This window comes from Ochotona curzoniae, unplaced genomic scaffold, assembly GCF_017591425.1.
Source record: "Ochotona curzoniae isolate NIBS_2020 unplaced genomic scaffold, NIBS_Ocur_1.0 contig_523, whole genome shotgun sequence".
Classification (NCBI taxonomy): domain Eukaryota; kingdom Metazoa; phylum Chordata; class Mammalia; order Lagomorpha; family Ochotonidae; genus Ochotona; species Ochotona curzoniae.
The window spans coordinates 2839918-2862134 of NW_024466459.1; the positions used below are offsets into that span (position 1 = coordinate 2839918).

Genomic DNA, 22217 nt, shown 5'->3' on the forward strand with positions numbered 1-22217 from the left:
GGACTTCCTATTTTTCTGAAAACAGTACAGTAAGCAGGACCTGCCTGGGGGAGTCACGACTCCAAGGGCCCTGCAAAAATACATCCCTCTCTTGGCCCCTGTATTGCAGAAGACCATGGACTGTATGTCACCTCTGGGGATGCAAATGACCACAGTGTCTTGGCGAATGGGAGGCGGTGTGGGAGGTGACAAGTGGGGACAGTAACACGTGGGTGATTTACCTAAGGCCGGGGTGCTGGGAGTATGGGGTGTGGGGTCTGGGTGCAGGTAGGGAGGGCTGGCCCAGCTGGGTGGGAGGATATGTGGGGTCATGCTATGAGCATGAAGAAGAGAATCCCCCGCGAAGCAGACAAGAAGGTTTGAGACGACCCTCACCAGGGCTGACTCTTGGCTTTCTGAGATCGGGTTGTTGTTTTACCTCTTCGCGGACCCAGTTCTTTTGCCAGTGTCCTGTGTTAAGTGTTTCGCCTTTGAAATCATCTCCCACGTTGTTTTCACCCCATGAATAACCTTGGGATGAAGGCTGCTGACCCTGAAAGTGGGAACAGCCCTGAAGTCCATCGCATAGCTAAAGTTGTGTCAAATGGAGCATCCCCTCAGCGCTGGGTGGGCTTCCTCTGTGATCTGCACCCTGCTGTGGACAAGAGGCTCATCACCACCACGGGCAGATGGGCAGTGCAAGACCTTGCCACCATGCCCCCCGATCCCAGGGCCTGAGCTGCAGCTTGCCAGACCACTGGGAAATGGCTGACTGAAGCAAAGACCCATCCGACTTTCTTCTGGTCATTGTCGGGGCTTTGGTTCAAAGGACAGAGTCTTTTGAGAAAAAGGCAGGGATGAAGCTGGCAACACGCACAGGTGCTGCAGGGCTAAGTGAGAGGAGCACTGGATGAGCCTGTCGCAGCGCCGCCAAGGACCTAAGTGAGACCGAAGCTGCGAGGAATGATCGTTATCTTTATTCGAACACACTTGCTTCCAAACCACAGCTAATGTATGTAACAAAGCATCGCATGCAAACACAGATCAGAAGTTGTACAAATGGAGCAATGTGGTCATTTACACACCCATCTCACCTGCTTGGGAAGAAATATCTTGTCAGTAGGTGCTTCTACAGAAAGGAAAAAAAAAATACCCTCATCTTCCATCTCTTCCTCTGTGCACATTTGGGTTCTTAAATGATGGTTTTTTTTTTCAATTAATAATTTAAACATGGCATGTTCTTACACACACACACACACACACACACAGAGCAAAAGCAAGGGTGCAAATGTTTCTGACCATCTAAATAAAAGATACTGTGAAAGACCCGAGGAGAAGGGAGAGGAGGTGTGACTTAAGAGACACCTTAGATTCCCTCCCTGGGAGATTACAGCCCCCCAGGAAAGAGAGAAACTCGAGTCTGCAAACCCACCCAGGAGTGGAGACTCTTACATTAAAGGAGAAGCCACGGACTTGGTTGTTCAACCTGACATCACATAGCCGCCCTTCGAGGGTGGCCTTGACAGCCGCTTTCTGCAGGGCAGGTTCTGTCTCCTTCCACAAAAGAGGAGGCCGGCAGGTGAGTCTGCTGCCATCTCCTGTTTCTGTTCGAGGAGCTGGAGGGATTCCAAGTGAGCGAAATCTTTCAAGAGCGGCTCTGAATCTCCCCCTAGTATGGAAACCTGGGGCCCCAGAAGGCTGGGACAGAAATGACACATTGTCTCCTCCTTTGGTCAACAGGTGGTCACAGACCCTCACAGAGCGAGCGAGGAAAAGGGCCCCGAGATCTCTGGGAATACTGTCCCATAGCCACATCTGGAGGGGGGACCCTAAAGCTGGTTTTCCTACCACCTAGAAGTTTCTAGATTTGTCTCCGGTGTTCACTAAAAATGCAGGCAGTCTCAGATTCTTAACTGAGAGTCCACCACCATGGGAAAAGTCTGCAGTGGGGCTGTGGGTTGGGGGCACTCTAGTGGAGGCCAGTGGAGTCTGCCCACAGACTCCGTGACTGGAATCTTGGAAACTGACAGCAGTGACAGCAGCTTTGTTTTAAAAATTCATTTTTAAAAGAGTTATTTAAGTTTTCTATAAAAAAGTACAAAGATCCCAGTATACAGTGTTGCTCTGTTGGAGTTAACACATTTATTTCTTAGATAAGGTTAAAAAACAAAAGGTCTTTGGAACCTGTGGGTTTCAGGCTTAGGGACATCGTAAGGCTGTTCAATGGCTAAGTGTGGCTTGACACCATCAACAACTGAGGGCTGACCACACAGTGGAGCCCAGGGTAATCACAGCCAATCTCGCCTCTACCCCAGCCATCGCCCCGACATCACAGAGTTAATACAACTGGTGACTGATGCCATTTTATCTTCATCCTTGTATAACTCAGGAGGCATTTCCCAGCATCCTGGAACTTCCAACACAGACAACGCTGCACTCCCTGGATGTACTGCCCTGGCTCAAATGGGAAAAGTTGGGAAAAAGCAGACTGCCCAGGATGAACCAAAACGAGTAACCGAAGCAGCTGAAAGAAACAGATGGCAAACACATTTCCCAATACTCCTGGGTCATTAACTAGCGCAGTGTTTATGCTCTCTTGCTCAGGGTCACAACTGTCCCTGTGACCTGCCTGGGCCTCTGCCCTCCTGGTCCTGAAGGTGGCACTCTGTAGGGGGAGCAGGTGGCTGGACCGCATGGAAGCTGGAATCGAGACTACTGCCCAAAACAACAGAGGGTGCTTCACATGACCAAAGTGAGAAAGTCACGGTCAGGTGGTATTGCCTGAAGCTTTTAAAAAACCTCAGACTCCCACTGAGCAGGGCTGACAAAACACAGTCCGGCCCCATCCCCCAGCTCTTCCTTGAGGGAGCAGGTGTGAATGGCTGTGGCTGCCTCGTCTATTTTTGCCACTTTCCCATTCACTTTCAGTGGCTCTATCTCTCCTGCTGGGTGGCCTCTCCCTGCTAGCCACTGCCTGAGAGAATGAGGAGCTGCTTCAGGCAAGAGCAGGGGCTGCTGTGGCAGGAAGGGGTGTTGCTGGCAGCCGGGGGTAGGAGGTACAAGCTGTGTCTGGCAAAAATAGGTTCAAGGGCCCGCAGGCAGTGGCTTCCATGGCTCCCCACAGCAAAGCCGCAGGACATGCTGCAGCCTCCCGCTCGCCACCTTGCCCTTCTTGGCCCTTTCATGGGCACCGGCACCCTCACTGCAGCAAGCCCCCTCCTCTGCTGAGGCCACCGGGGGAGCCATCGTTTGGTTTCCTGGGGTTTCCCTGGGCTTCCTGTCCACCTCTGCATGGAGTTCTGCAGGGAAGTCTGTACAGGCCTCCGAGGGCTGCCCCTGGAAGCAGCCTTGGGTTCCTTCCATTCAACCTGGGCACCTGGTGACTGCAGGTGCAGCACCGTGTCTTCCGCCAGCCCTTTAACCTGTGTCTCACCACTCAACATAATGCAAAGTGACTTTCAGTGATCTTTTTGGGGTCACCACCTTGTGGGTCCTGTGGAGTTTCAGATTATACTAGAATTTCCCCTACAGGCCCTGGCAACAGCGGCAGGTAGTTAGTGGAGGGTCCCCTGGGGAACCTGAGGCTCCATCCAAGATGCACATTTTAGATGCCAGGCTTGAACACTGGAACCATCTCTGCCATGTCACTTCGCACAAAGGACCCAGATGTGGGATGATGGAATGGAATTTGATAGACTGATTTGTGGGAGAGGCAGGAGTCATGAGCAGTTGCCCACATGAGTTAGTCTTTTAGCAATAACTGCTTCACTGCTCAGCCTTAGATTTGGGGCAAGCCCACAGCCAGCACCGTGTAAGCCAACAGCTGACCCCGTGGCAGTCCTTCACAGGCCCTGCTTATTCCTGCCCCTCCTGATTTGCTCTGGAGATTGCTTCTTTGGCAGAGGGCTGGGCTCCAGGCTCAGGGTCTGTCGCTTACACTCTGAAAGGACACACACCTGCTGACAGGTGTCTCTCTGCAGGATTTTGCTCGACTCCTGGGGGACAGGCTGGGGTCAGCTAGCCTGCTGCTTCTGTGTTGGGGCTGGCAGCTGGACTTTGTGTCTCCTGAGCTGTCTACAGATCAGCCCCTTTTCTGTGGGCACACACTGACCAGTGGGCATGTAGAGAGCCCTGAGTTAGGGTCCTTGAGAGCCAAAGTGCACAGCCTGAGTCTCGCCTCAAAGCCATGAATTCCAGACAAATGCTATAGCCACTGTGAAGACAGCTGAGCTGGGAGACTCCTGCCTGGAGTGGGAGGCGTGTGAATATAACAGCTGATTTGGACCAACAGCTACTGTCATGGTCACTTTTATCCTGCAGAAGTCTAGCTCTTCTGAGGCCATTGTTGAATGGGGAGGGGCCAATTCTGGCAACATGTGGAAGGCAAGGGCAGCCTCCACGAGCACTAGGGGATGTTTTTTTTTTTTTGCGACTAAGGGCCACTGGATATTTGTAATCTCATTCACCAAATGACCAATTTAAAAATTAGCCTGCTATGGATTTATTGAATTTGGAGTACTACCTTTGGTTTTCTTGGCAGGACCAAACCAAATAATTTTTAGGTCTTCTGCAACCTATGGGCTGGACATACCCTGACCCTGCTCCCCACGGAGTCCCTTGGCACCTGCCAGACATGACTGGGCTGGTGGTGGTGGTACACACGTGGTTCGTCTCATGAGGTCTGCACATGTTGGAGCAAATGGCAGGTTACCCAGGGACAGCATGTGGACCTCAAGACTCCAGGGTGTCCCGGGATATAGCAAAGAAGGGAGTCTCCTGGTCCCTGTCACCCCAGAGTTATCAACAGCCATAAGGCTGAGAAGAGGAATGAGCAAATACATGCACACATGTGCACGCACAGACAGACACACACACACACACACACACACACACACACACACACACACACACACTCAGTTCAGTCCAGGTGCTGTGATACCGCCTTAAGTGCACGCACAGCCCTTATCCGGGGAAGTTACAGAGACTTGCAGCTATCCGCAAGAGGAAGAATGGTGAGGAATCCAAACAGAGGACAGCATCACGAAGTGCAGAGGCTGCATCTCTAAGGTCATTGCTACCAACACCACATCTGTCCGCAAGGAGGATGGACTATGTACATTCGTGTACAGGGCAAGCCTAGCTGGGCATGGGAAGGAGCCATTTGTTTCTAAAATTAGATCTACATTGAAAAAAATAATCAACGTACTGGATATGGGGCCAAGATGCAACACGGAGGAGTGGATGGTGGAAGGGAGGGGCAGAGCTACGGAGGCATCTCAGCAAAGAATGAATCTATAAACTTAATCACAGAGGTTAGAAACATGAGCCTTCACAGAGCACGATTATGTCTTATAAAATTATTATATAATACTCTCTTTATACTTGATATGGTTATGTCAATAATATAGATTTCACTTGTTATTAAGGTTTATTAGAAACATGCAAAATTCATTGCATGATGCATCTGCAAAACGTATGAAAATCCTTCTACTCATAGAGCATCCTGTGTCCTGATTCTATCGCTCCAGGAGTGTCATCCAATGGGGACTGGAAATGGGGACCCAACCCACATTGCCTTCCACCCCCAAGTGGACGTCGGGGCCTAGTGGAGGGACGGGGAGGTCAGCCAGAGGGGACTGATGCTGGAGTCACCAGCTTAGGTTCCTGTACAGCGTACTTTTCTAAATGTTACTGCAGCCTAATAAATAAATAAGTACAAAAGGGGATGGGGCACACACTTCAGATTTTCAGGGAGGGTGATAACATAGGTGGCAAGGGGGTCGGGGGGAAGGAGGGGGTTGGCTAACAAGATGCGTGAGTAGTGGCATGGTTTCTGATGGCACCCTAGAAGGAGGAGCCAGCTCCCAGAGATTAGGGACACCCATACACACTGCTCTTGTGTCATCTGAAATGATTCCATGTGCTTGCTTAGCAAAGTCCTTCACGGTTTGGCCTCTTAAAAAATTTTGCAAGTATCAAGACAGTTACCCACCAAGTAGGGGGCCAGGTGACAGAGTCACCAGTGCTCCTTGGAGATGGTCTTCCTTCTCGAAGCTGGTGTCCGTTGGGCTAGGGTTGGGATATGCCATGTCATCGTTGGGGGATGGGGGTTAGTTCATCCTGGCCTCTCCGATTGACCTGAGGGTCTGTCTCCATGGAGGCAGAGAACACGGCAGATGGGAGTATCCTGAAGGCTGCCCCAGTCCTGGCCCTTCCTGACTCCCTCTCCGAGCTCCTCATTCCTTCATTCTGGAGACATGCTTCCAGTCCCCTAGGCGGGGGGCAGGTGTCCATTTTCACATCTCTGCTTGGGGGATCCTGATGGTGACATCCAGCCAAAGGATATGGAAAATATATCAAATCGTACCCAAAAAGGGGGGAGGGTAAAAGTCTGCTTTTTGCCTGGGAAGGGTTAGCCTACGGAAGGTGCAACATCTACATGATCAAACTGGCCACACTACACCGATTTTGTCTTCTGCTAAGATAACATTCTTGGTTTTAACAGTGAGACCCTGGACAGCTGATCACGTTGGGACTAATAACCCTACAATTTTCAGGCCTCCATGTGGAACAAAGACATAAGGCCGTGGCCTTAAAATTTTAGGGTTAAGGATCACTTCCTGCTGCTGGGGGTGCTGGGGACGTGGGGAGGTGATGGTTCTTGCTGGCGATTCTCATACTGAGCTCTGTATGATGGGGTGCACAAACTGGGGGTTGACATAGGAGAACCCTTCGAAATCAGACTGGTCTATGTTCGCGATGACCAGCTGATCCGGCGGCGTGAGGACGGGCTGTCCTCTGGTGAAGAACTTGTCGAAATTCTCGGCTCCTTTGCCACACTGTGGAGAGGAAAGCAAAAGGAGGTCAGTGAGGGCCCTGAGTAGTCGGTCACTCTGGAGGGGCGTGGCCTAGGGAGCAGGGCTGGTCAGGCAGGAAGACTCCTGGAAGATCTGTGGGCCTGCTGGGGTTGGGAGCCAGACACAGCCAACAGCGACTACAGAGACACACTCACTGAACCCTCAAACTGTCTTGTGGGCCAAAGTGGCAACAAGGAGACAGCCTCTCTTCTTTCCCTTCCCCATCACAGACAGAGCAAGCAGAGCTATGAGTGCAAGCACCATGCACAATCGGGGCCCTCAGTCAGGGCTCCATGGTGAAAAGGCCAGGATGTTGTCTGGGATTGTCACAGGGATGCCTGAACTGGTTGGGCAGGTGACAACCCCACAGCAGTCACATTTGGAACTGATTCCCTGACTGCCCACACCCACTCTAGGTTCCAAGAAGTATGGGGCAAGCCTGGGGAGATGTGCACCCAGGCCCAGCTGGCATTCTGCATGTCCATATGGAGCAGCCTGCAAACTGGTGGCCAGGACAACACGGAGTTCATTGGCATGCTGGTCCCAGGCTGGAGGAAGCTGGCACTTGGGGAGGCCAAGTAAAGGCTGCTGTCTGGGATACTTTGGCAGGGACCGTCGTGGCAGGGCTTCTGAGAAACGGCATAGTCACCCAAGCAGTGTGGTTTATTGCAGTCCGACTCAAACTGAGGTGGAGGTGTTGTGTTCTTCCTTACTCTGCCAGCCACCAGGACAGGATGTGGTAAGTGGGGATCTATGGGATTGTGGGGTGACCCAGAATCAAGGGGAGCTGGGTGTTTTTCTAACAACCCAGCCCATGATTTTCAACATGCTATAAACCATGCCCTTGAACCTAGTAGTAGTGACCATGGCAACACAGGTTAACGCAGTTAGCAGATGTCTTACAGGAACCAGGCATGGCAGCTTTTAAGCCGTCTTTAACAGAGGCTAGCTCATGAAGTGGGGACCACCACTTTCCTCACTTGTAGAGTGGAAAGAATGGTCTTGCCTCCCTCCCCAGGTTGTTACCAAGCCTGAAAGTACAGAGATCTGCAGGGGGCTCAGCATGTGAGGAAAGCTCCACAAGTTTGCAGAAAATGAAATTACAAGATAACTTATTTTGGAACAAATGTTTTTCGATCTGTGCATCTCCAAAACAGTTCATGGTGAAATGCAAATCATGAGCAAACTGCATGATTTCAAAATATATATATATACTTTTTGTGCCAGAAGAAATTTATCTTTTAGTTCCTGTCTCCACAAACTTTTTGAGGTGCCCAGGTCTTGGAAGGCTAGCTTGGTCCCCAGGCTGTACTTTCTCACCTTCCCTTCCCTTCTGTAAGGTTTTCTTGAGAATCTGCTTGCCTTACACTTTCCCTACACAAAACCTGCTCCTAAGAACCTGGTGAGGTGGAAAGCATATGACGACTTCAAAGTCAGAGTTTCCTAACTGGCAGATTTCCTCTCTGGGGTCATTTTTAAATAAGCACCAAAGCCACTCTGCACTCAGAGTGACTCACACTGCAGGGACTGGTATGGAAGTGGGGGACACATACGATGAGGCAGAGGGGAGAATGCAGGAGGAGGTTCTTTAGGGACCCCCCAATCACCCTTTAGAGGATAGCCAGACCATGAACCCTGACCACCACACTGATGTCACCTCCCACAGGTGACACAGGGATCCTTTCCCATGCTGGTCCCACATGGCTGCTCCCTGCCAAGATCAGCAGGGGCGGGTTATCTCACACATAGGCTGTGGAGAGCTCAGGAAGTGATTTTTGGGGAAAATGAGTGAGGGTGGCTGCAACCAGAAGCTGGCCCTTGAATCACTAGTAATGCGAGAAGCACCAGCAACCACAGTGCTATGCTTAGTTGCTGTGACGGCTCTTTGCAATGCACCTGTGGCTCTGCACCAGGGACAGTTTTGTCCCCTTAGGAAGCCCACATCTGACTTGGGCAGGAGCTGACCCTCACATCTAGTAGGTAGAAGCAATGGATGCTGCCAAACAGTTTGTAAGGTGTGTTCACACACACCACACACAAGCCAAATATGCACATCACCCACACACAGCATGCACTCACCCCCTTCCAGCACTATTGGGGTGTAGCTGTGGAGGACCCTGGGAACAGCCAGCTTCTGTGTGAGGCTGAGAGGCTCCTGAGGTCAGCGTGAGTGCAAGCATGGGGACCCACAAAGGACTAAGGCAGGGTCAGTCATGTGTGAGCACAGAGAAGCTACAGCAGCTCAGTGTGAGAGCAGGGTCACAGCCCACGGGAACTGCTCTGAGAAAAACACCTTCTGGGGACCCGGATGAGGTCACATCCACTACCTAGAGGGACTTGAATGAAGTTCTGTCATTGCTCTCCTGACTTATGTCCTCTGTCCCTCTCCTGACACTCACTGACCATGCAAAGCCAGGCCAGAAAGATTGCTGGGAGAAACTAAACAATGCCAGTCCCCAGAAGGAAGAGCAAGGCAAAGTGTTGTCTCTCCCACGACCGGCTGGACACCCACCTGTCTAGCTCTAGACTGATCAATTTGTTCTGAGCCCTTTCCTTTGAGTACTTGCCTTCCACAAATCACCTGGCTGCAGGAAAGTCTCCCAATGTGGTAGCTTTATGGCTAAAGAAAAAAAATCAATAGTCCAGGAAAATGTGAGTGAACAAGATCAGAAAAAGGGGACCCTGTGACCACCCCCACGGAGAAGCAGGGATACAGAGGTTGAAGCGGTTGGGTCTTAAAGCTGGAGCCCAGAAGGATGCATCCTGTCTGTGGTCACAGAGATAGGACAGAGCCTGCCGCTGGTGAGAGCCTTGGGCTCCAACTCTGCTGCTGACTGCAGGCAGAGGACAGGGGAGACCTGGGAACCACAGTCACCCAGTCACCAAGTTGCAATCACACCAAGTGATGACATCATTTTGAGTCTGAAGATGCTTGCCACTAGTGACTCCTTCCTTCTTGTTCTCATGCCAATCTCTTTGGGGTTCTCCCTATTCTCAAGATGTCCTATTTAGCAAAGGAAAGCTATTCCTAAACTGGTTTATTTGAAAGAAGAGATCAGGAACAAAGATTCAATACTGATCATGGAATCCCAAAGCAGCTAGGGATGGATGTATCTTCACACGCAATGGGGAAGAAACCTTGGAAAAGCTGAAGGTGGAGTCTAAGGGTCAGGTGAGATCATGTGAGGATGACCAAGGAATGGGGCTTACAGGAGTATCTGTTGAGAAATAGTGCTTATTTTTGTTTCTATGACCCCAATTAGGCCCAGAAACAAATTTACAGCTACTTGTCCTTCAAGGCGTCTAAGGGAACAATTGTAACTATCCTGTAACAATACTGCCAGCCCTGCCACCTGCTTGGATCCTTGGGGAAAAGACAAGCACCAAGGTGAACACATTATTACCTTTCTACATCAAAAACATTTATTCCACAACCTATGATCCAACCTTACTTGTCTCCATCAGTTTGATGGGCAACAGAACTCAGGCAAGATCTTGGATCTGAGCTGGGAGCAGGAAGAGGCACAGAGAAGAAAGGGTTAAGGGGGTGGTACTTGGTGGTACTGGTGAACATATCAATGAGGAAATGAATGAGTTTGGGAAACGAAAGTGGCCAAACTGCAGATAACTCCCCTTGCTTTGGGAATGAAGCAGGAAGATCATAACCATGGGGAGGGCAGGTTACTGGTGGTCCTTAGCCATGGGCGGATTACAGTTGTCCATGGCCTCAGAGCTCTAGGCCACCTGATGATACCCAGGAGCTGGGAGCAAGCCCTGGGGCTGGGTGTACATGGTCTCCACCGCCATAGGGCCATCCATGTCTTTTACTAATGGGGACAGAGGGGCAGCTTTCCATGTGAGACCTGATGAACCATACAAGTTGGTGGTGGGACAAAGGAGAAAGGGGATAGAAGAGAGGCGGAAGAGGTAGCCCCATCCCTGTGGTGCAGGTGCATAAACCCAGTCCAGTTCCTCTGGGTCCTCCCTGAGACCAGATGATGTCTTGTGCACTCACTGGGCAGGGAGTGCACTGTGGGTGAAGGAACAGATATCTGAGCCCCTGGGTGTGGCTTCAGAGCTGACCAACCACATTTCAAGGCATTGTGAAGACCAACGGGACGTGTGTGTGTGTGTGTGTGTGTGTGTGTGTGTGAGAGAGAGAGAGAGAGAGAGAGAGAGAGGGAGAGAGAGAGAGAGAGAGAAACCCTTTCTAAATGGCAAAGCATGACACAGACATGAGGGCCAACACACGTGGTGAGTGTCCAGCATGCACAAGGTATGTGATGTGTATTTGCTCTCTTGTTCCGCTCCCAGCTCTGGGTGTTGGAACTGACTCCTCTGTTGTGTTTGACATTCTCATCTGTTGAGTAAAATCACTGATTAATAAAACAGAGCTGGGCAACATCAGGTGTCATGAGGAGGGTACAAAGCACAAAGGGCAGAGGCCTGGTGGGATCCAGGAGAGCAATGCTTCCCATCCCTGCCCTGTGTAGCCAATGGCCCGCTCCCAAGCCCGTGCATCCCATGCCCTGGCAGGGGTACAAAAGAGGGCTGCAGCAGTGGTGGGATTCTCAGCTGTGACGCTTACCTGTGGGAGGTCAAACCCCGCCCTGTGCCTTCAAGCCTCTGCCATGAGACATATGACACATGGTCACTGGCATAGGAACATGACTAACTCAAAAAGAAAGCCACTAGCAAACCAAGCCAAGCCAAACCAAACCAAATCTGGAAGAGCAGGGTGAGCCCAGATGAAACAGAGCTAAGACGCAATGCAGAACCACCAAAAAGGGGAACAACCAGGAGAGGAACATCTCAGCCTGCTCTGCTTTGTCTTGGGTGAATTTTAGCCCCCACCCAGTGCTGCGGTGATGCAGGATTCACTGTGACCCTGCTGTGACCTGGGATGCACACTGTAATGTCTCCATTTGTGTTAAATGCCCCACAGCAACAAGCTGCGCTGCCTTCTGGTCTGGGCTTCCTGGGTGGCAGTGCCCATGCCATGAACCACTCTGGACCTCAGCAGGTCAGCATGCTTCGGGGCGGGGAGGGCAGTCTTCCGTGCAGAACCCACACAGGCAGGAGCACGTGGTTACGAGTTAGAGAGTGGGGTTAGTTGGCTTGTTTAGTCACCCAAGGTTCTGGAAATGTGCTCACCGAAGGCCTGGATGCCCACTGAAGCCAGTGCATTTTGGTACACAAAGTCTGGAGAGTGAGAAGGGACACAGAGGAGAGGATTTGGAGAACAGTCAGTTCCTGGCTTTGGGTCAGGAATGGCCATGAGAAAAGTGCCATAAAGCCCCTACGGGCTGATGTGGGAAAACGTCCCAGATACAACGCCACATGGAAGGCACATGATGCAGGATACAGTATAGCTGTATGCCTGTGTGTGTGCTCAGGTGGGCCAAGTTTCCTGGAGGGTTCCAGGAAAGACAAGGAGTGGTGAGATGGGAGGCTGGGGCAGCAGGGACAGCAGCTTTTGTGTGAGAGCCTCCCCTACTGCTCCACAGGTACTTAGCTGGAAAGTATGCTCACTGCTGTTTTTTTATTAAGAGGAATAAGGGCTTCCTTGACCTTCTGGTCACATCACTGCTTGTGGGAGCTTGGAGTGGGGCATTGGCTTCCTGGGCCATGCCAACCAGCTCCGGCTGCCTGGGTCCTTGCAGTGTCTCAGCGGGGCAGGTCTGTAGCAGCGAGGCTGTAGTTAGGTGACTGACAACTGATGCAGGCCACCAGCTGCCCGCCGACCAGCAGTGTGACAGCCGTGTGTGTGTGAGGGCAAGGCTCTGGCCAATTAGGGGTGTATCAACATGCACCATACCTGCTCTTTCTGCCCTTTCTTGACCAGCTGTAGCGGACTTATGGCTGCTTTTTCCAGAGCAGGTGTAATGGTGTTCACTATCAGGAACCCTGATTTGAGACAGTGGGAACTTACCCACTCATTGCAGAGGTCCACAGAGCACGTGTTTGTGACGGCACCATGGAACTCCCTGAACCTCGCAGCACTGCTACTGGCTCGTGTGGATTATTAAATGTCTCAAGTCTCCCATCTTCTCTTTCAAGTGGAAAAGTATTGAAGAGAGTAACTTTCTAAGAATAGGAAGCGGCTTGCCTCTAACTAGCCAAGATGCTCCCTTAGACTGGCTTAGGGCTTAACCATACCTAAGGTCATGGTGATATGACTTATTCTCATCTCCATAGGCTGGCAGCATTTACATGTTGTTGGCAAAGCACCTCATGTCTATAGAATCTCAACTTTAATCAGTATCACCACTGCTGGCTCAATAGAGGCCACCTGCCACTCCAAGTAACTGACAGGTGCAGCTTAGGGTTCTCTGTCAGTCGGTCGCCCCCACAAATCCCCTCCACTGTACCTGGACATCTGCCTCTCTGGATAAATAACCTTTTGGATCAGCTATAAGAGCAACAAAGCCCCAGGAGCTTACTCTCGGGAAGTATACACAGACTGACCTAGGTGTAAAGAGATGTTATGCCTGCAACTTACTCTCATGTGGTCTAGGAAAACAAGAATATTGTGTGTGTGCCTCTGTATGCAGGCATCGGCAGAGAAAGCAGAAAGAGAAAGAAACAAACATAGTCAAGTGGTGACATTCAGGGAAGATGCTCAAGGCAAGGCAGGGACTCCTGCTGCTGCTTTGCCAACTCTTCTGCAAGTCTGAGATTACAAATCATTTCAGACTACAATGAAAAACCTGTATCACTATGCCATGTTTGACAGTTAAGTCGGATAGAATGCTCTAGGCAAGCGAATGGCATGGACATAAAGGATTTTGTGGTGACTTCAGCGAGGAGCCTCGCAGCACCAACTCATGGAACAGAACTCCACAGCTGTCCTCATGGTGCTCTGTGGCAAGGGTGACAACATCCTGATGAGAGTTATTCTGGTTTTTTTTCCATCCCATCTCTTTCTGACAAAATAACTACAGCAATTTCTCCCAGAAAGGCCCATTTTCCAAGTGCTGCCTACCTTTCAGCTCAGGAATAGGTTTCTTGGTGTTAATGACAACAATTCATTTCTGTCTCTCTAATAACCATTTCCATGCAGTGCATGGTTCCTGCTTGCCTGCACCCCAGCTGTTCTGCTCTTGGGCACCGGTGATGGAATTCACAAAGGAACAATCAATTAGCTTTGCACTTTCAGTATCTGTGGCAATGGTGTCTCGTGGCAGTTAGGGTGAGCAGAGAGTTGAAGGCTGGTCTTGGTCATTTCATTCACTCGAGTTAACAAATCAATGGAGAAGCTGACAAAATTCAAAGCAACACTGCATCAGGGTCTTGGAGCTTCTCTTTTCCAAGCAGAGCGGAGTGGATGCACAGTCCAGCCCTTGGTGAGTTTCTAGCTTGCTGGACATGGCAGGTTGGCAGCCCCAAACTTCCCCTGTCATCCCCTTGCTTGCTTGCTGTGCACATGACGCCTTTCCTGCGGTGAAACCTTTCCCCCCAAACTTGCAAGGAACAAACCTGTATCTTCTTACTCTGCACACTGACAGGCCTTCTCAGTGCTTTGGGTTGGCTGCTGAGAACACCAGGTGACTAGGAGTTGGCCATCCTCAAGCCTGGGAAGGGAGTGGGGGCAGGGAAGAAGGGGAATGGAGGACCCTCTCCATCTACCGGCTTTCTGGAAGGGGTCATGAGACCAGGCTGCTGTGTGCTTTCCTGGCAGGTAGGAAGCACAGACACATAGCTGCCTGGTTAACCCCAGCTGCCTCTGCTTCTGCGTTGCAAAATAAAGCAGCACATGAAAAGCTGGGTGCTGCTATGCCATTGTTTCCTGTTCTAGAGAATCACCTGGTGCATGGTGGCCCACTGGGGACAAGAATGGCTCCATCTAGGGCTGGAATCTCCCACAACTGACTGCTCCGGGACAGGTCTAACCTTACGGCCATCAGAAAAGATGGCCACAGGGGTCCCACAGAAAGGTTTTACATAGAATCTGCAGCTACACTGATGTGGCTGCCAGCTGGGAAGTACCATGCATATCCTCCTGATGGAGCATGGTGTCTGTCCTTTGGCCAAAAGGTCAACCTCATGGAATCCATCGATGTGAACCTGATCTATTCCAGCAGGTTCTGTGACTTTGAGGCTGTGGAATGCCTCGACCCTTCTGGGGGTAGCTGATTTTGGGATAATTTTTTTATCTCAACACTGAAACAACCAAACATAAAGGGTGCAGATTCCAGCCGCACAGCCTTGGTCTCTGGAAGCAGAGGCTTATTCTGGGCAAGAGCTTTTACACTCCATGGGGGACAAGAGTGGTGCTGAGTGTGGGAGTAGCTTCTGCTTCTCAGGCAGTGGCACCTCTGGCAAACTAGATCACAGGCACAGTGCCAGGCAAACTGCACCAAGAAGACAGGGCCTGTCGGGCAGCCAGGGCTGGAACTATGTTCCTGGGGTGCAGTCTGTGGGGAGGCAGTAGCCTTTCCCAACCTCCTGCCCCATGGCACCTGCTCCGTAGTAATAAAGCATGTGGCTCCGGTCTTTGTCTGTGGACCTTTGTGCCTTTATGAGTTGGCTCTGTGGATGGAACCAGGTCGCTGGAGAATGTTGATTCTTCATTGGCTCCCCATGACCCCGACTTTGTTCGCGATTGTGCCATGGAACATTCTCCTGGGCCATATGGCTATGTTTGGCATGGAATCTCCGCTTCAGTTTGGGATGGGCAAATAGACTGACATTTTGGGTGCCCTTTGGGGAGAGGCCCCAGTTGGGTAAGGGTAAGAGCTCAGCTGCCATGCATGTGGCTGGGCCCAGACACCTGGGGAAGGCGAGCTCCCAAATGGCTGCCTGCTACCCTCTCAGAGACCATGACTCGCCTCACTCATCAGATGTCTGTTCCTGTCCTCTGTTTTGTGTTTCCCTGCTTTCTGTCCCCTGTCCATCTGCATCCCTGTTAGCACGCCTTCTCTGAAGCAGGATGTGGACTTGGTGCCATGAGCAGACACAGCCTCTGCCTTGAGCAGACACAGCTCTCCTGGGCCAGGTCTTCCAAGGGACCCTTCCATTTTAGGGCCCTGGATTCAGCTCTCAGCTCCGGCAGTAAGTTCAGGAGCTGGTCTGTCACAGCAAGATGCAAAGCCTGCCTTCTTCTTTGTCATCCAGCACTCAGGGAAACCCCACAGACAGACAGCCACACTCCGGGACTAGAAGAATAAACGCACAGCATCCATAGCCCAGCATCCCCCCATAGACAGATCTCATTTTTGCTGCCACAGCCTCAGCACCTTCTTATCAGAACCTGCTTAGGGTCCAGGACCCATAGAGTGGGAGATAACACCAACAAACAACTTCTTCTAAAACAAGGTGAAAATTAGCAAAGGGGTATAAAAGGATGTGTTTTATGGTTGACTTTGCCACAATGCATCCCTTTCTGCAAAGTAAGCAGAAAGTAGTTGCTTGTGGCTTGATCCTTAAAGCAAGGCGAGCACATGTGTGGAGACTGAACTGTGTTGTAAGCACTCAGGGACACTTGTTCTGTCTTGGGTGGATAAACAAATACGAAAGGCAAAAGGGGAAAAAGAAGACTTGGAGCACACCATATTCTTCCAAGGCCCATGTCTGCCATTGTTTGCCACTCTGGCCTTCACCTAAGGGGTGCCCCCAGGAATCAGTGCCCAGGATCCAGCTCAGGAGAAGGTGGAGGTGGCAGGTGCAGAAGGATCCTGTTGGAAATGATGACTCCCAAGCAAGTCAACTGACAGACCCCATGTGTTTCAGTTTTTCTTCAGTTTGAGTTAAAAATATCTACAAGAAACAAAGTGGGGCAGGCTCACCCATCATGGCTCTGACCTGGGCAAAGAGGACTGGCAGGCTGGCACCCTGGACGCTGCTGCTGCTGCTCCCGGAATAGAACTGTGCCAGCTGCCCAGTTGGATGCTGTCACCTACACCCCCTTTGCCTGCTCATGGGCACCCATTATGTGGGACAGATTTGGGACAGACCAACATGGTTGATGGTCCTGAAAGTGACAGTGGGACAAAGCCGCTGCCTGTGCAGGCACTGTGGACGAGGCACTGTGGTCAGCTGCCTGGTGTTGACCACAGTGAGGGCAGATCTGGAGTCTGCCTGGCCCCGAGCTGGGGAAGTGGGGAAAAGCAGGTGCCCTCAGCGACACTGCACATGGCAGGGGGTGTGAGTGAGGAAGCTGGCATCCTTGAGGCACTCAGTTAGTTCTGATACATGTGAGGTGGCTTCCGTAGGCTCATGGGGGAAAAACAGGATACAAAGATGCTTTAATTTCAGTGCAGGAAATTTTGCCATCCAGGCATGTGATTTCATAATGTGAATGTCCATGAATTGTTTGCAATAATTTTGTAGAAACAACTGGAAAGGCACGGGCTTGCTGCCACCAGTAACAAGATGGAACACTAAACAGGGGTGGGAACCAAGACTCTATTCTGGCTCCCCTCCCCTCAATCCATCAGCTGCATGTCCTTTAGCAAGTCACGCTGCCTCTTCATGCTGTGCTTTTTCTCAACTGTAACCTGGGGACAACAGTACCAAGTGCTGACGGGGTGTTGGGAGGTGTCACTTACTGAATGGTTATCAAACCCGGGGAACAGTGTTTGCTAAATTAGTGAAGCCCACAGAAATCACACCGGAGGCAGTGGGGAGTGTGGGAGCCGCAACCCGGCCCTGCCCATGTGCTGGCCACGGCTGCCCCCGACAGTCCAGGCGGATCAAGACCTGAGTGCCCAGGATAATCAGGGCAGTGAGCACAGCACTGCTGGATGTGCAACTCCAGGAAGCCTTCCTGCCCTCCCCCCCCCCCACTTCCCCACCTTCCCTGCTCCCCTGCTCCATTGTTGGAGGGCCCAGGGAGCCTCTCGAATTTGTGCTCTTCTTAGGTGGCAGGGTTCCCTGCCTGGCTGTCCTCCTACTCCTGCCGAGGCCAGGGTCATGACCACCCTCCCTTTGAGACTTAGGTGGCCGGAATACCCCCAGAACACGGGGAGGGCGGTGGCTCAGAGCAGAGGCCGCTGGCTGCACTCACCACTTTGGGCTTGAACGGTGGTTGGATCTCCCTGTTCTCCAGTTTCTCCCAGTCGATCCTCCGGAAGAAGGCATGCTCCCTCACGTCCCGCTCGCCCTCGGGCCCGCAGCCCAGCCGCTTGGCTGGGTGTTTGGTCATCAGCTAAGACAGCAGGGAGGAAAGGAGAGCATTGGGTGGCTGCGGTACTCCCAGAAGACTGCAGCTTCCCTCTGAGCATGGCTCTGCCTGCAGCCCCAACCACAGGGATGCCAGGATCATGGCTCAGGGCACTACCCCAGGAACTCAGGGGATTGCATGGAGGGACCTTGACCCATGGGGGGATGCTGATGGGAACAGGCCTTTGCACCACTGGGAGAAGGGCAGCAGTGTGGATGTACAGAGTGTTTACAGGCAGCTTTGCATTCTGTGTGTCAGCAGCACCCATTGACCTGTAGACAGTTAACCACTGTGTATTATAAGAGGAACTTGGGGGCTGCCACCAGCTTTCCACCCCTACTTCCTGCTGGGGCTGCGGTAGTGTTGGTCAAAGACTCATGGGTTAGGGTAAGAGAAGCTGCACCAAGGAAAGATACTGGTCCACTGACTGTGCCTCCTGCTGGACACAGTGGCCAGCACTACTTGGGAGCTCCCTGAAGGCAGAAGTGCTCTCCCTGGCCATGGTGTCTTTTCTAAGTGCCATGCCCTTGAAAGCTACATGACAAGTACTTCCCAAAAGACCAAACTAATCAGGAAGTATGTACAACATTTTCCCATGTCACTTGGTCTGAGAATTCTGTAAAATGAAACTTCACCATTAGAAGCTGATCAAGCCATCTCAGCAATTCCATTCCTAGGCACTGTCTTGACAAGAATGTGTTTGCATGTTTACGAAAACACACAATCCAGGAGGCTCAGGATAGCTGTATTTGTAAACTGTGCAAACTGAAGTACAGACAGTTGGCAAGTGAACATGTTCACCCAATGGAGTACAACACAGCATATGAAGAGAGCTGCGCCTGCCCACAGCAGTGTGGCCAAGGCTGCAGATGCCAGCTGGAGTCAAAGAGGCTGGGTCCCCTCTATAAAGTTGAGGACAGGCAAGGCTTGGTGGTGCCCACGGAAAGTGGGGTGTTGATGGTTCTGGGTGGGCCAGTGACGGTAAGGTGAGATACACAGGTGCATCTAGGGGGCCTGAGAAGCTCTGCTTCTTGCCCTGGGTGCGTCTGCTCTGGAAGACTTTGCTGATCTGCGCGCTGATGGATGGCTTGAACACAGACACACCCACAGAGGGCTGCCCCAGCTACACTAACTGAGCCAAGGACAAGAACCAACACTTCCCAGGGATTTTGTGAAATAGGGTGGAAGCAAAAGCAAGGAATGAAGAGTGGACCAGTCCACGGCCATAAAGGGAACCACACACTACTTACTCCCTTGCAGATGGAGACAGCCTCCTTGGATAAGGATTTGGGGTAGGAAACGTTATGTTCCATGATGGACTGGAACAGTTCATCTTCGTCTTCACCATCAAATGGAGGCTACAGGGAAAAGAACAGAGATGGGAGGGCACTGAGGAGGGGGTAGAATCCACGACCAAGGTCATTCCCTGGGAACCTGCAGATCCGACTCAGCCACAAGAAACAGGACAGGTTTCCTGACATGGCAGGCTGCCGAGAAAGCTCAGTTGACTTGTGGATTTGTTTGATTAGCTTAAATTTTTAATGAGGCTGGTGACTGTGTATTTTTCATTTTTTTTTTTTTTCTTCATCTCTCTCTTGAATTAGTTTGCTCTGGGCAATCCTGTAGAATCTTTAGGGAAAGTGTTCTTCAGTAATTCTTTTAACGATTTGCAAATAAATTATAATTAATCCATTAATCTTGTAATTACGTACTGAAAACTTAATTACGATGAAGTTGGGTCACAGATGGCTCGGGGTTCAGAAGGAGGGGGCACGGTGGAGAATGCTAATGCTTTCACGTTGGGTGATGCAGTAATGTGAATCTCTCTGGGGCCTTCCCACCCAGTAGGAGCAGCTTTATGGGGCATCCGGTGCCCGAGGTGCCAGTGATGAAAGCTGGGTTCTCCTTGGACACCCCCTTTGCCCTCCCTGTTGGGTTTACCATTACCACCTGGAGGGAGGCCTGGTGGCACCCAGGGAGATCATGGCTTTGGACTCAGGCAAATATTGGACCAGCCTCCCAGCTGTTATTCCACAGGCCAGTGGCTGACTCTGTGACACAATTTTCTACTTGGTACAAGGGGTTTCTGGTGACTGCGTGTAGCCCCTAGGACTGTTGGTGGGGCCCAGTAAAAGGGACTTGATGGTGTTGCTACTAAGTTGGAAGAATCCTCCAGGGAGGAGATGTGAGAACCCCCGTGGGAGGAAGGACTGAACCAAAGAAGCCTCGCCAGCTCCCTCTGCATGTCTGGGGTCTGTCTGTGTGTTAACGCACCTGGGAGGCAGCAGGTGACGACAGAAACCAAGTACTTGGGTCCCTGCCCCTTGCACAGGGGACCTGGATAGAGTTCCTGTTGCCGCCACTGAGAAGTGAACCAGTCGATGGAACATTTTATATTTTCTGTTTCTCTTCCTTCCTGCTTTCTCTCTTCTATCCTCCCTCTTTTCCTCCCTCCCTCTGTTCCTTCCTCTGCTCTCTTTCTCCACCTGCTTTTTTCCCCTGTCATTTTGCTTTTCAAATAAATCTGGACCAAAAAAATTCAGTCTGTTGTGGTCCACAGGTGCACAACAGTTGGCATTTAGTCCTTCCAGTCAAATTCTTCCTCAAAGTAAGACAGAACCATTGAGCTAAGAGTTTATGACAGTAGATCTTACTTCTTGCCCATGATACACATCCACTGGGGGCCAGCTCTCTGGGGTTCTGCTCTCTGTGGCCATGTGGAGGCTCCCTGGACAGAGCAGTTGCCACTTTGGTCTTGCCTGTAGAAACTGGCACCAGAGTCTGGGCTGTCGCCCACTGACCCTTAAGCAATCTGGCACCTCCATTCTGATCTCATGGATCAGAACTGGTCATGTGTCAGGAAGGACAACCCTGCCCTGTGCCAACAGGAAGGAAGCCCAGGAGCACTTGATGGAGAGCACAGCAACCAGGATATTCAGAAAAGCTCCCTGGAGCCCTGTGTTACATTGAAAATTACATCACACTAGGAAGGAGGGAGCCCACAAAAGGAGTATCCACATGTCATCTACCTAAACATTGCCTCTCATTTGCATGTGGATTCCCAGGCTTGCTTTTCCAACTGCAATTCATCAGAGGCAGTTGCCAGTCTTTCACTGACTATTGTAGTCACCAAGAGGACACATGACCCTGGCCTGGTTCATTCCTCCATGGGCACAGCTGCTTCCAGCTCGGTGTTCTCATGCCTAACGACCCCACAAACATCACACCGTACACTGTTTCTTTCACCTCTGAGTGACTTCCTAAACAGGATGGCCCAGCTAGGGGACAGCGCAGACCAAGGAGTTGAGCATGTTTATGACTCAGGTTAAGTCTGCCCAGGTCATACTTGGGGCATCCTGACAGGTGACTGCTTGCTCTCAGGACTCACTGTTGCAGCAGGTCAATGGCAATGAGTTCTAATCACCCCCATTTTCCTTCCCAGTAATGGTAGTTACTTAGCCTGGGGAGTGTGGAGAGTAACATGGTATCTTAGGACCTAACATTCTGAGCTTGCTCCTCTCTCCCCTTCTCAAAACTAAGCCCCCTATGAGCAATCAAGTCTTGGGTTGGTGCAAACATTTCCTACACAGGTGGTACTTCCCATCTACTCTGAGATATGTAATTAGCAAGATTTGAGCAGACAAATGGGGGTGCTGGTTCTCCCTGAGAAATTGGCTTCTAAATCACCAGTAAGTGGGCATGGCTACCCATTGCTGTGCCAAATTGAGGACTCAGGGTAGGGGTGGGGGAGCAGCCATGGATCATTCAAGCCAATGGCCCAATTACTGAGATGAAGGGCCACCTACTGATTCATCAGGAACAAAGGCAAAGCATAAGTAACCCTGGTACACAGCACATAAAGATGAGGGTGCTGGTCCCATTATGGTGAGCACCATGAGCACGGGGAGCTGCATCATGCTCATTAGAGTGCCGGGGAAGTACTATTTATGCTCCAAAGTCATCATATATGTCAAACAACCCAGGAACCGAATAAAGACTTGGGCTCCTTCTGCCTCACCACCCCCTGGCTGCTGATAATAAATATAGAAAACCGAATGACAGGACAATAACCTTTTCTTTTCCTCTTCTCTCTGCTCTTCAGCCCTCTGAGATGATAGAGAACAGATGGAGATTTCATGATCCATCTCACTTTTTGACAAGAGCACCTGTGGTCTGAGCTTGGCCTCTGAGACTCCTACAGCATGGAGGAAGGTACA

At 51.1% G+C, this 22217-nt stretch overlaps 1 protein-coding gene across 3 annotated transcripts in view; it reads right to left on the reverse strand.

The window, feature by feature from the left end:
* Positions 1–934: 934 nt before the first annotated feature.
* Positions 935–22217, reverse strand: part of PRKCA (protein kinase C alpha) — a 374168-nt gene continuing 352885 nt past the window's right edge. For all 3 annotated transcript variants that reach the window (XM_040989542.1, XM_040989544.1, XM_040989543.1), the window contains 3 exons: positions 19251–19358; positions 17845–17985; positions 935–6818 (listed from right to left, as the gene is read on the reverse strand). In XM_040989542.1, coding sequence (XP_040845476.1) covers positions 6654–6818; positions 17845–17985; positions 19251–19358 — 414 coding nt within the window. In that variant the 3' untranslated portion in view covers positions 935–6653. The remainder of the gene's footprint in view (positions 6819–17844; positions 17986–19250; positions 19359–22217) is intronic.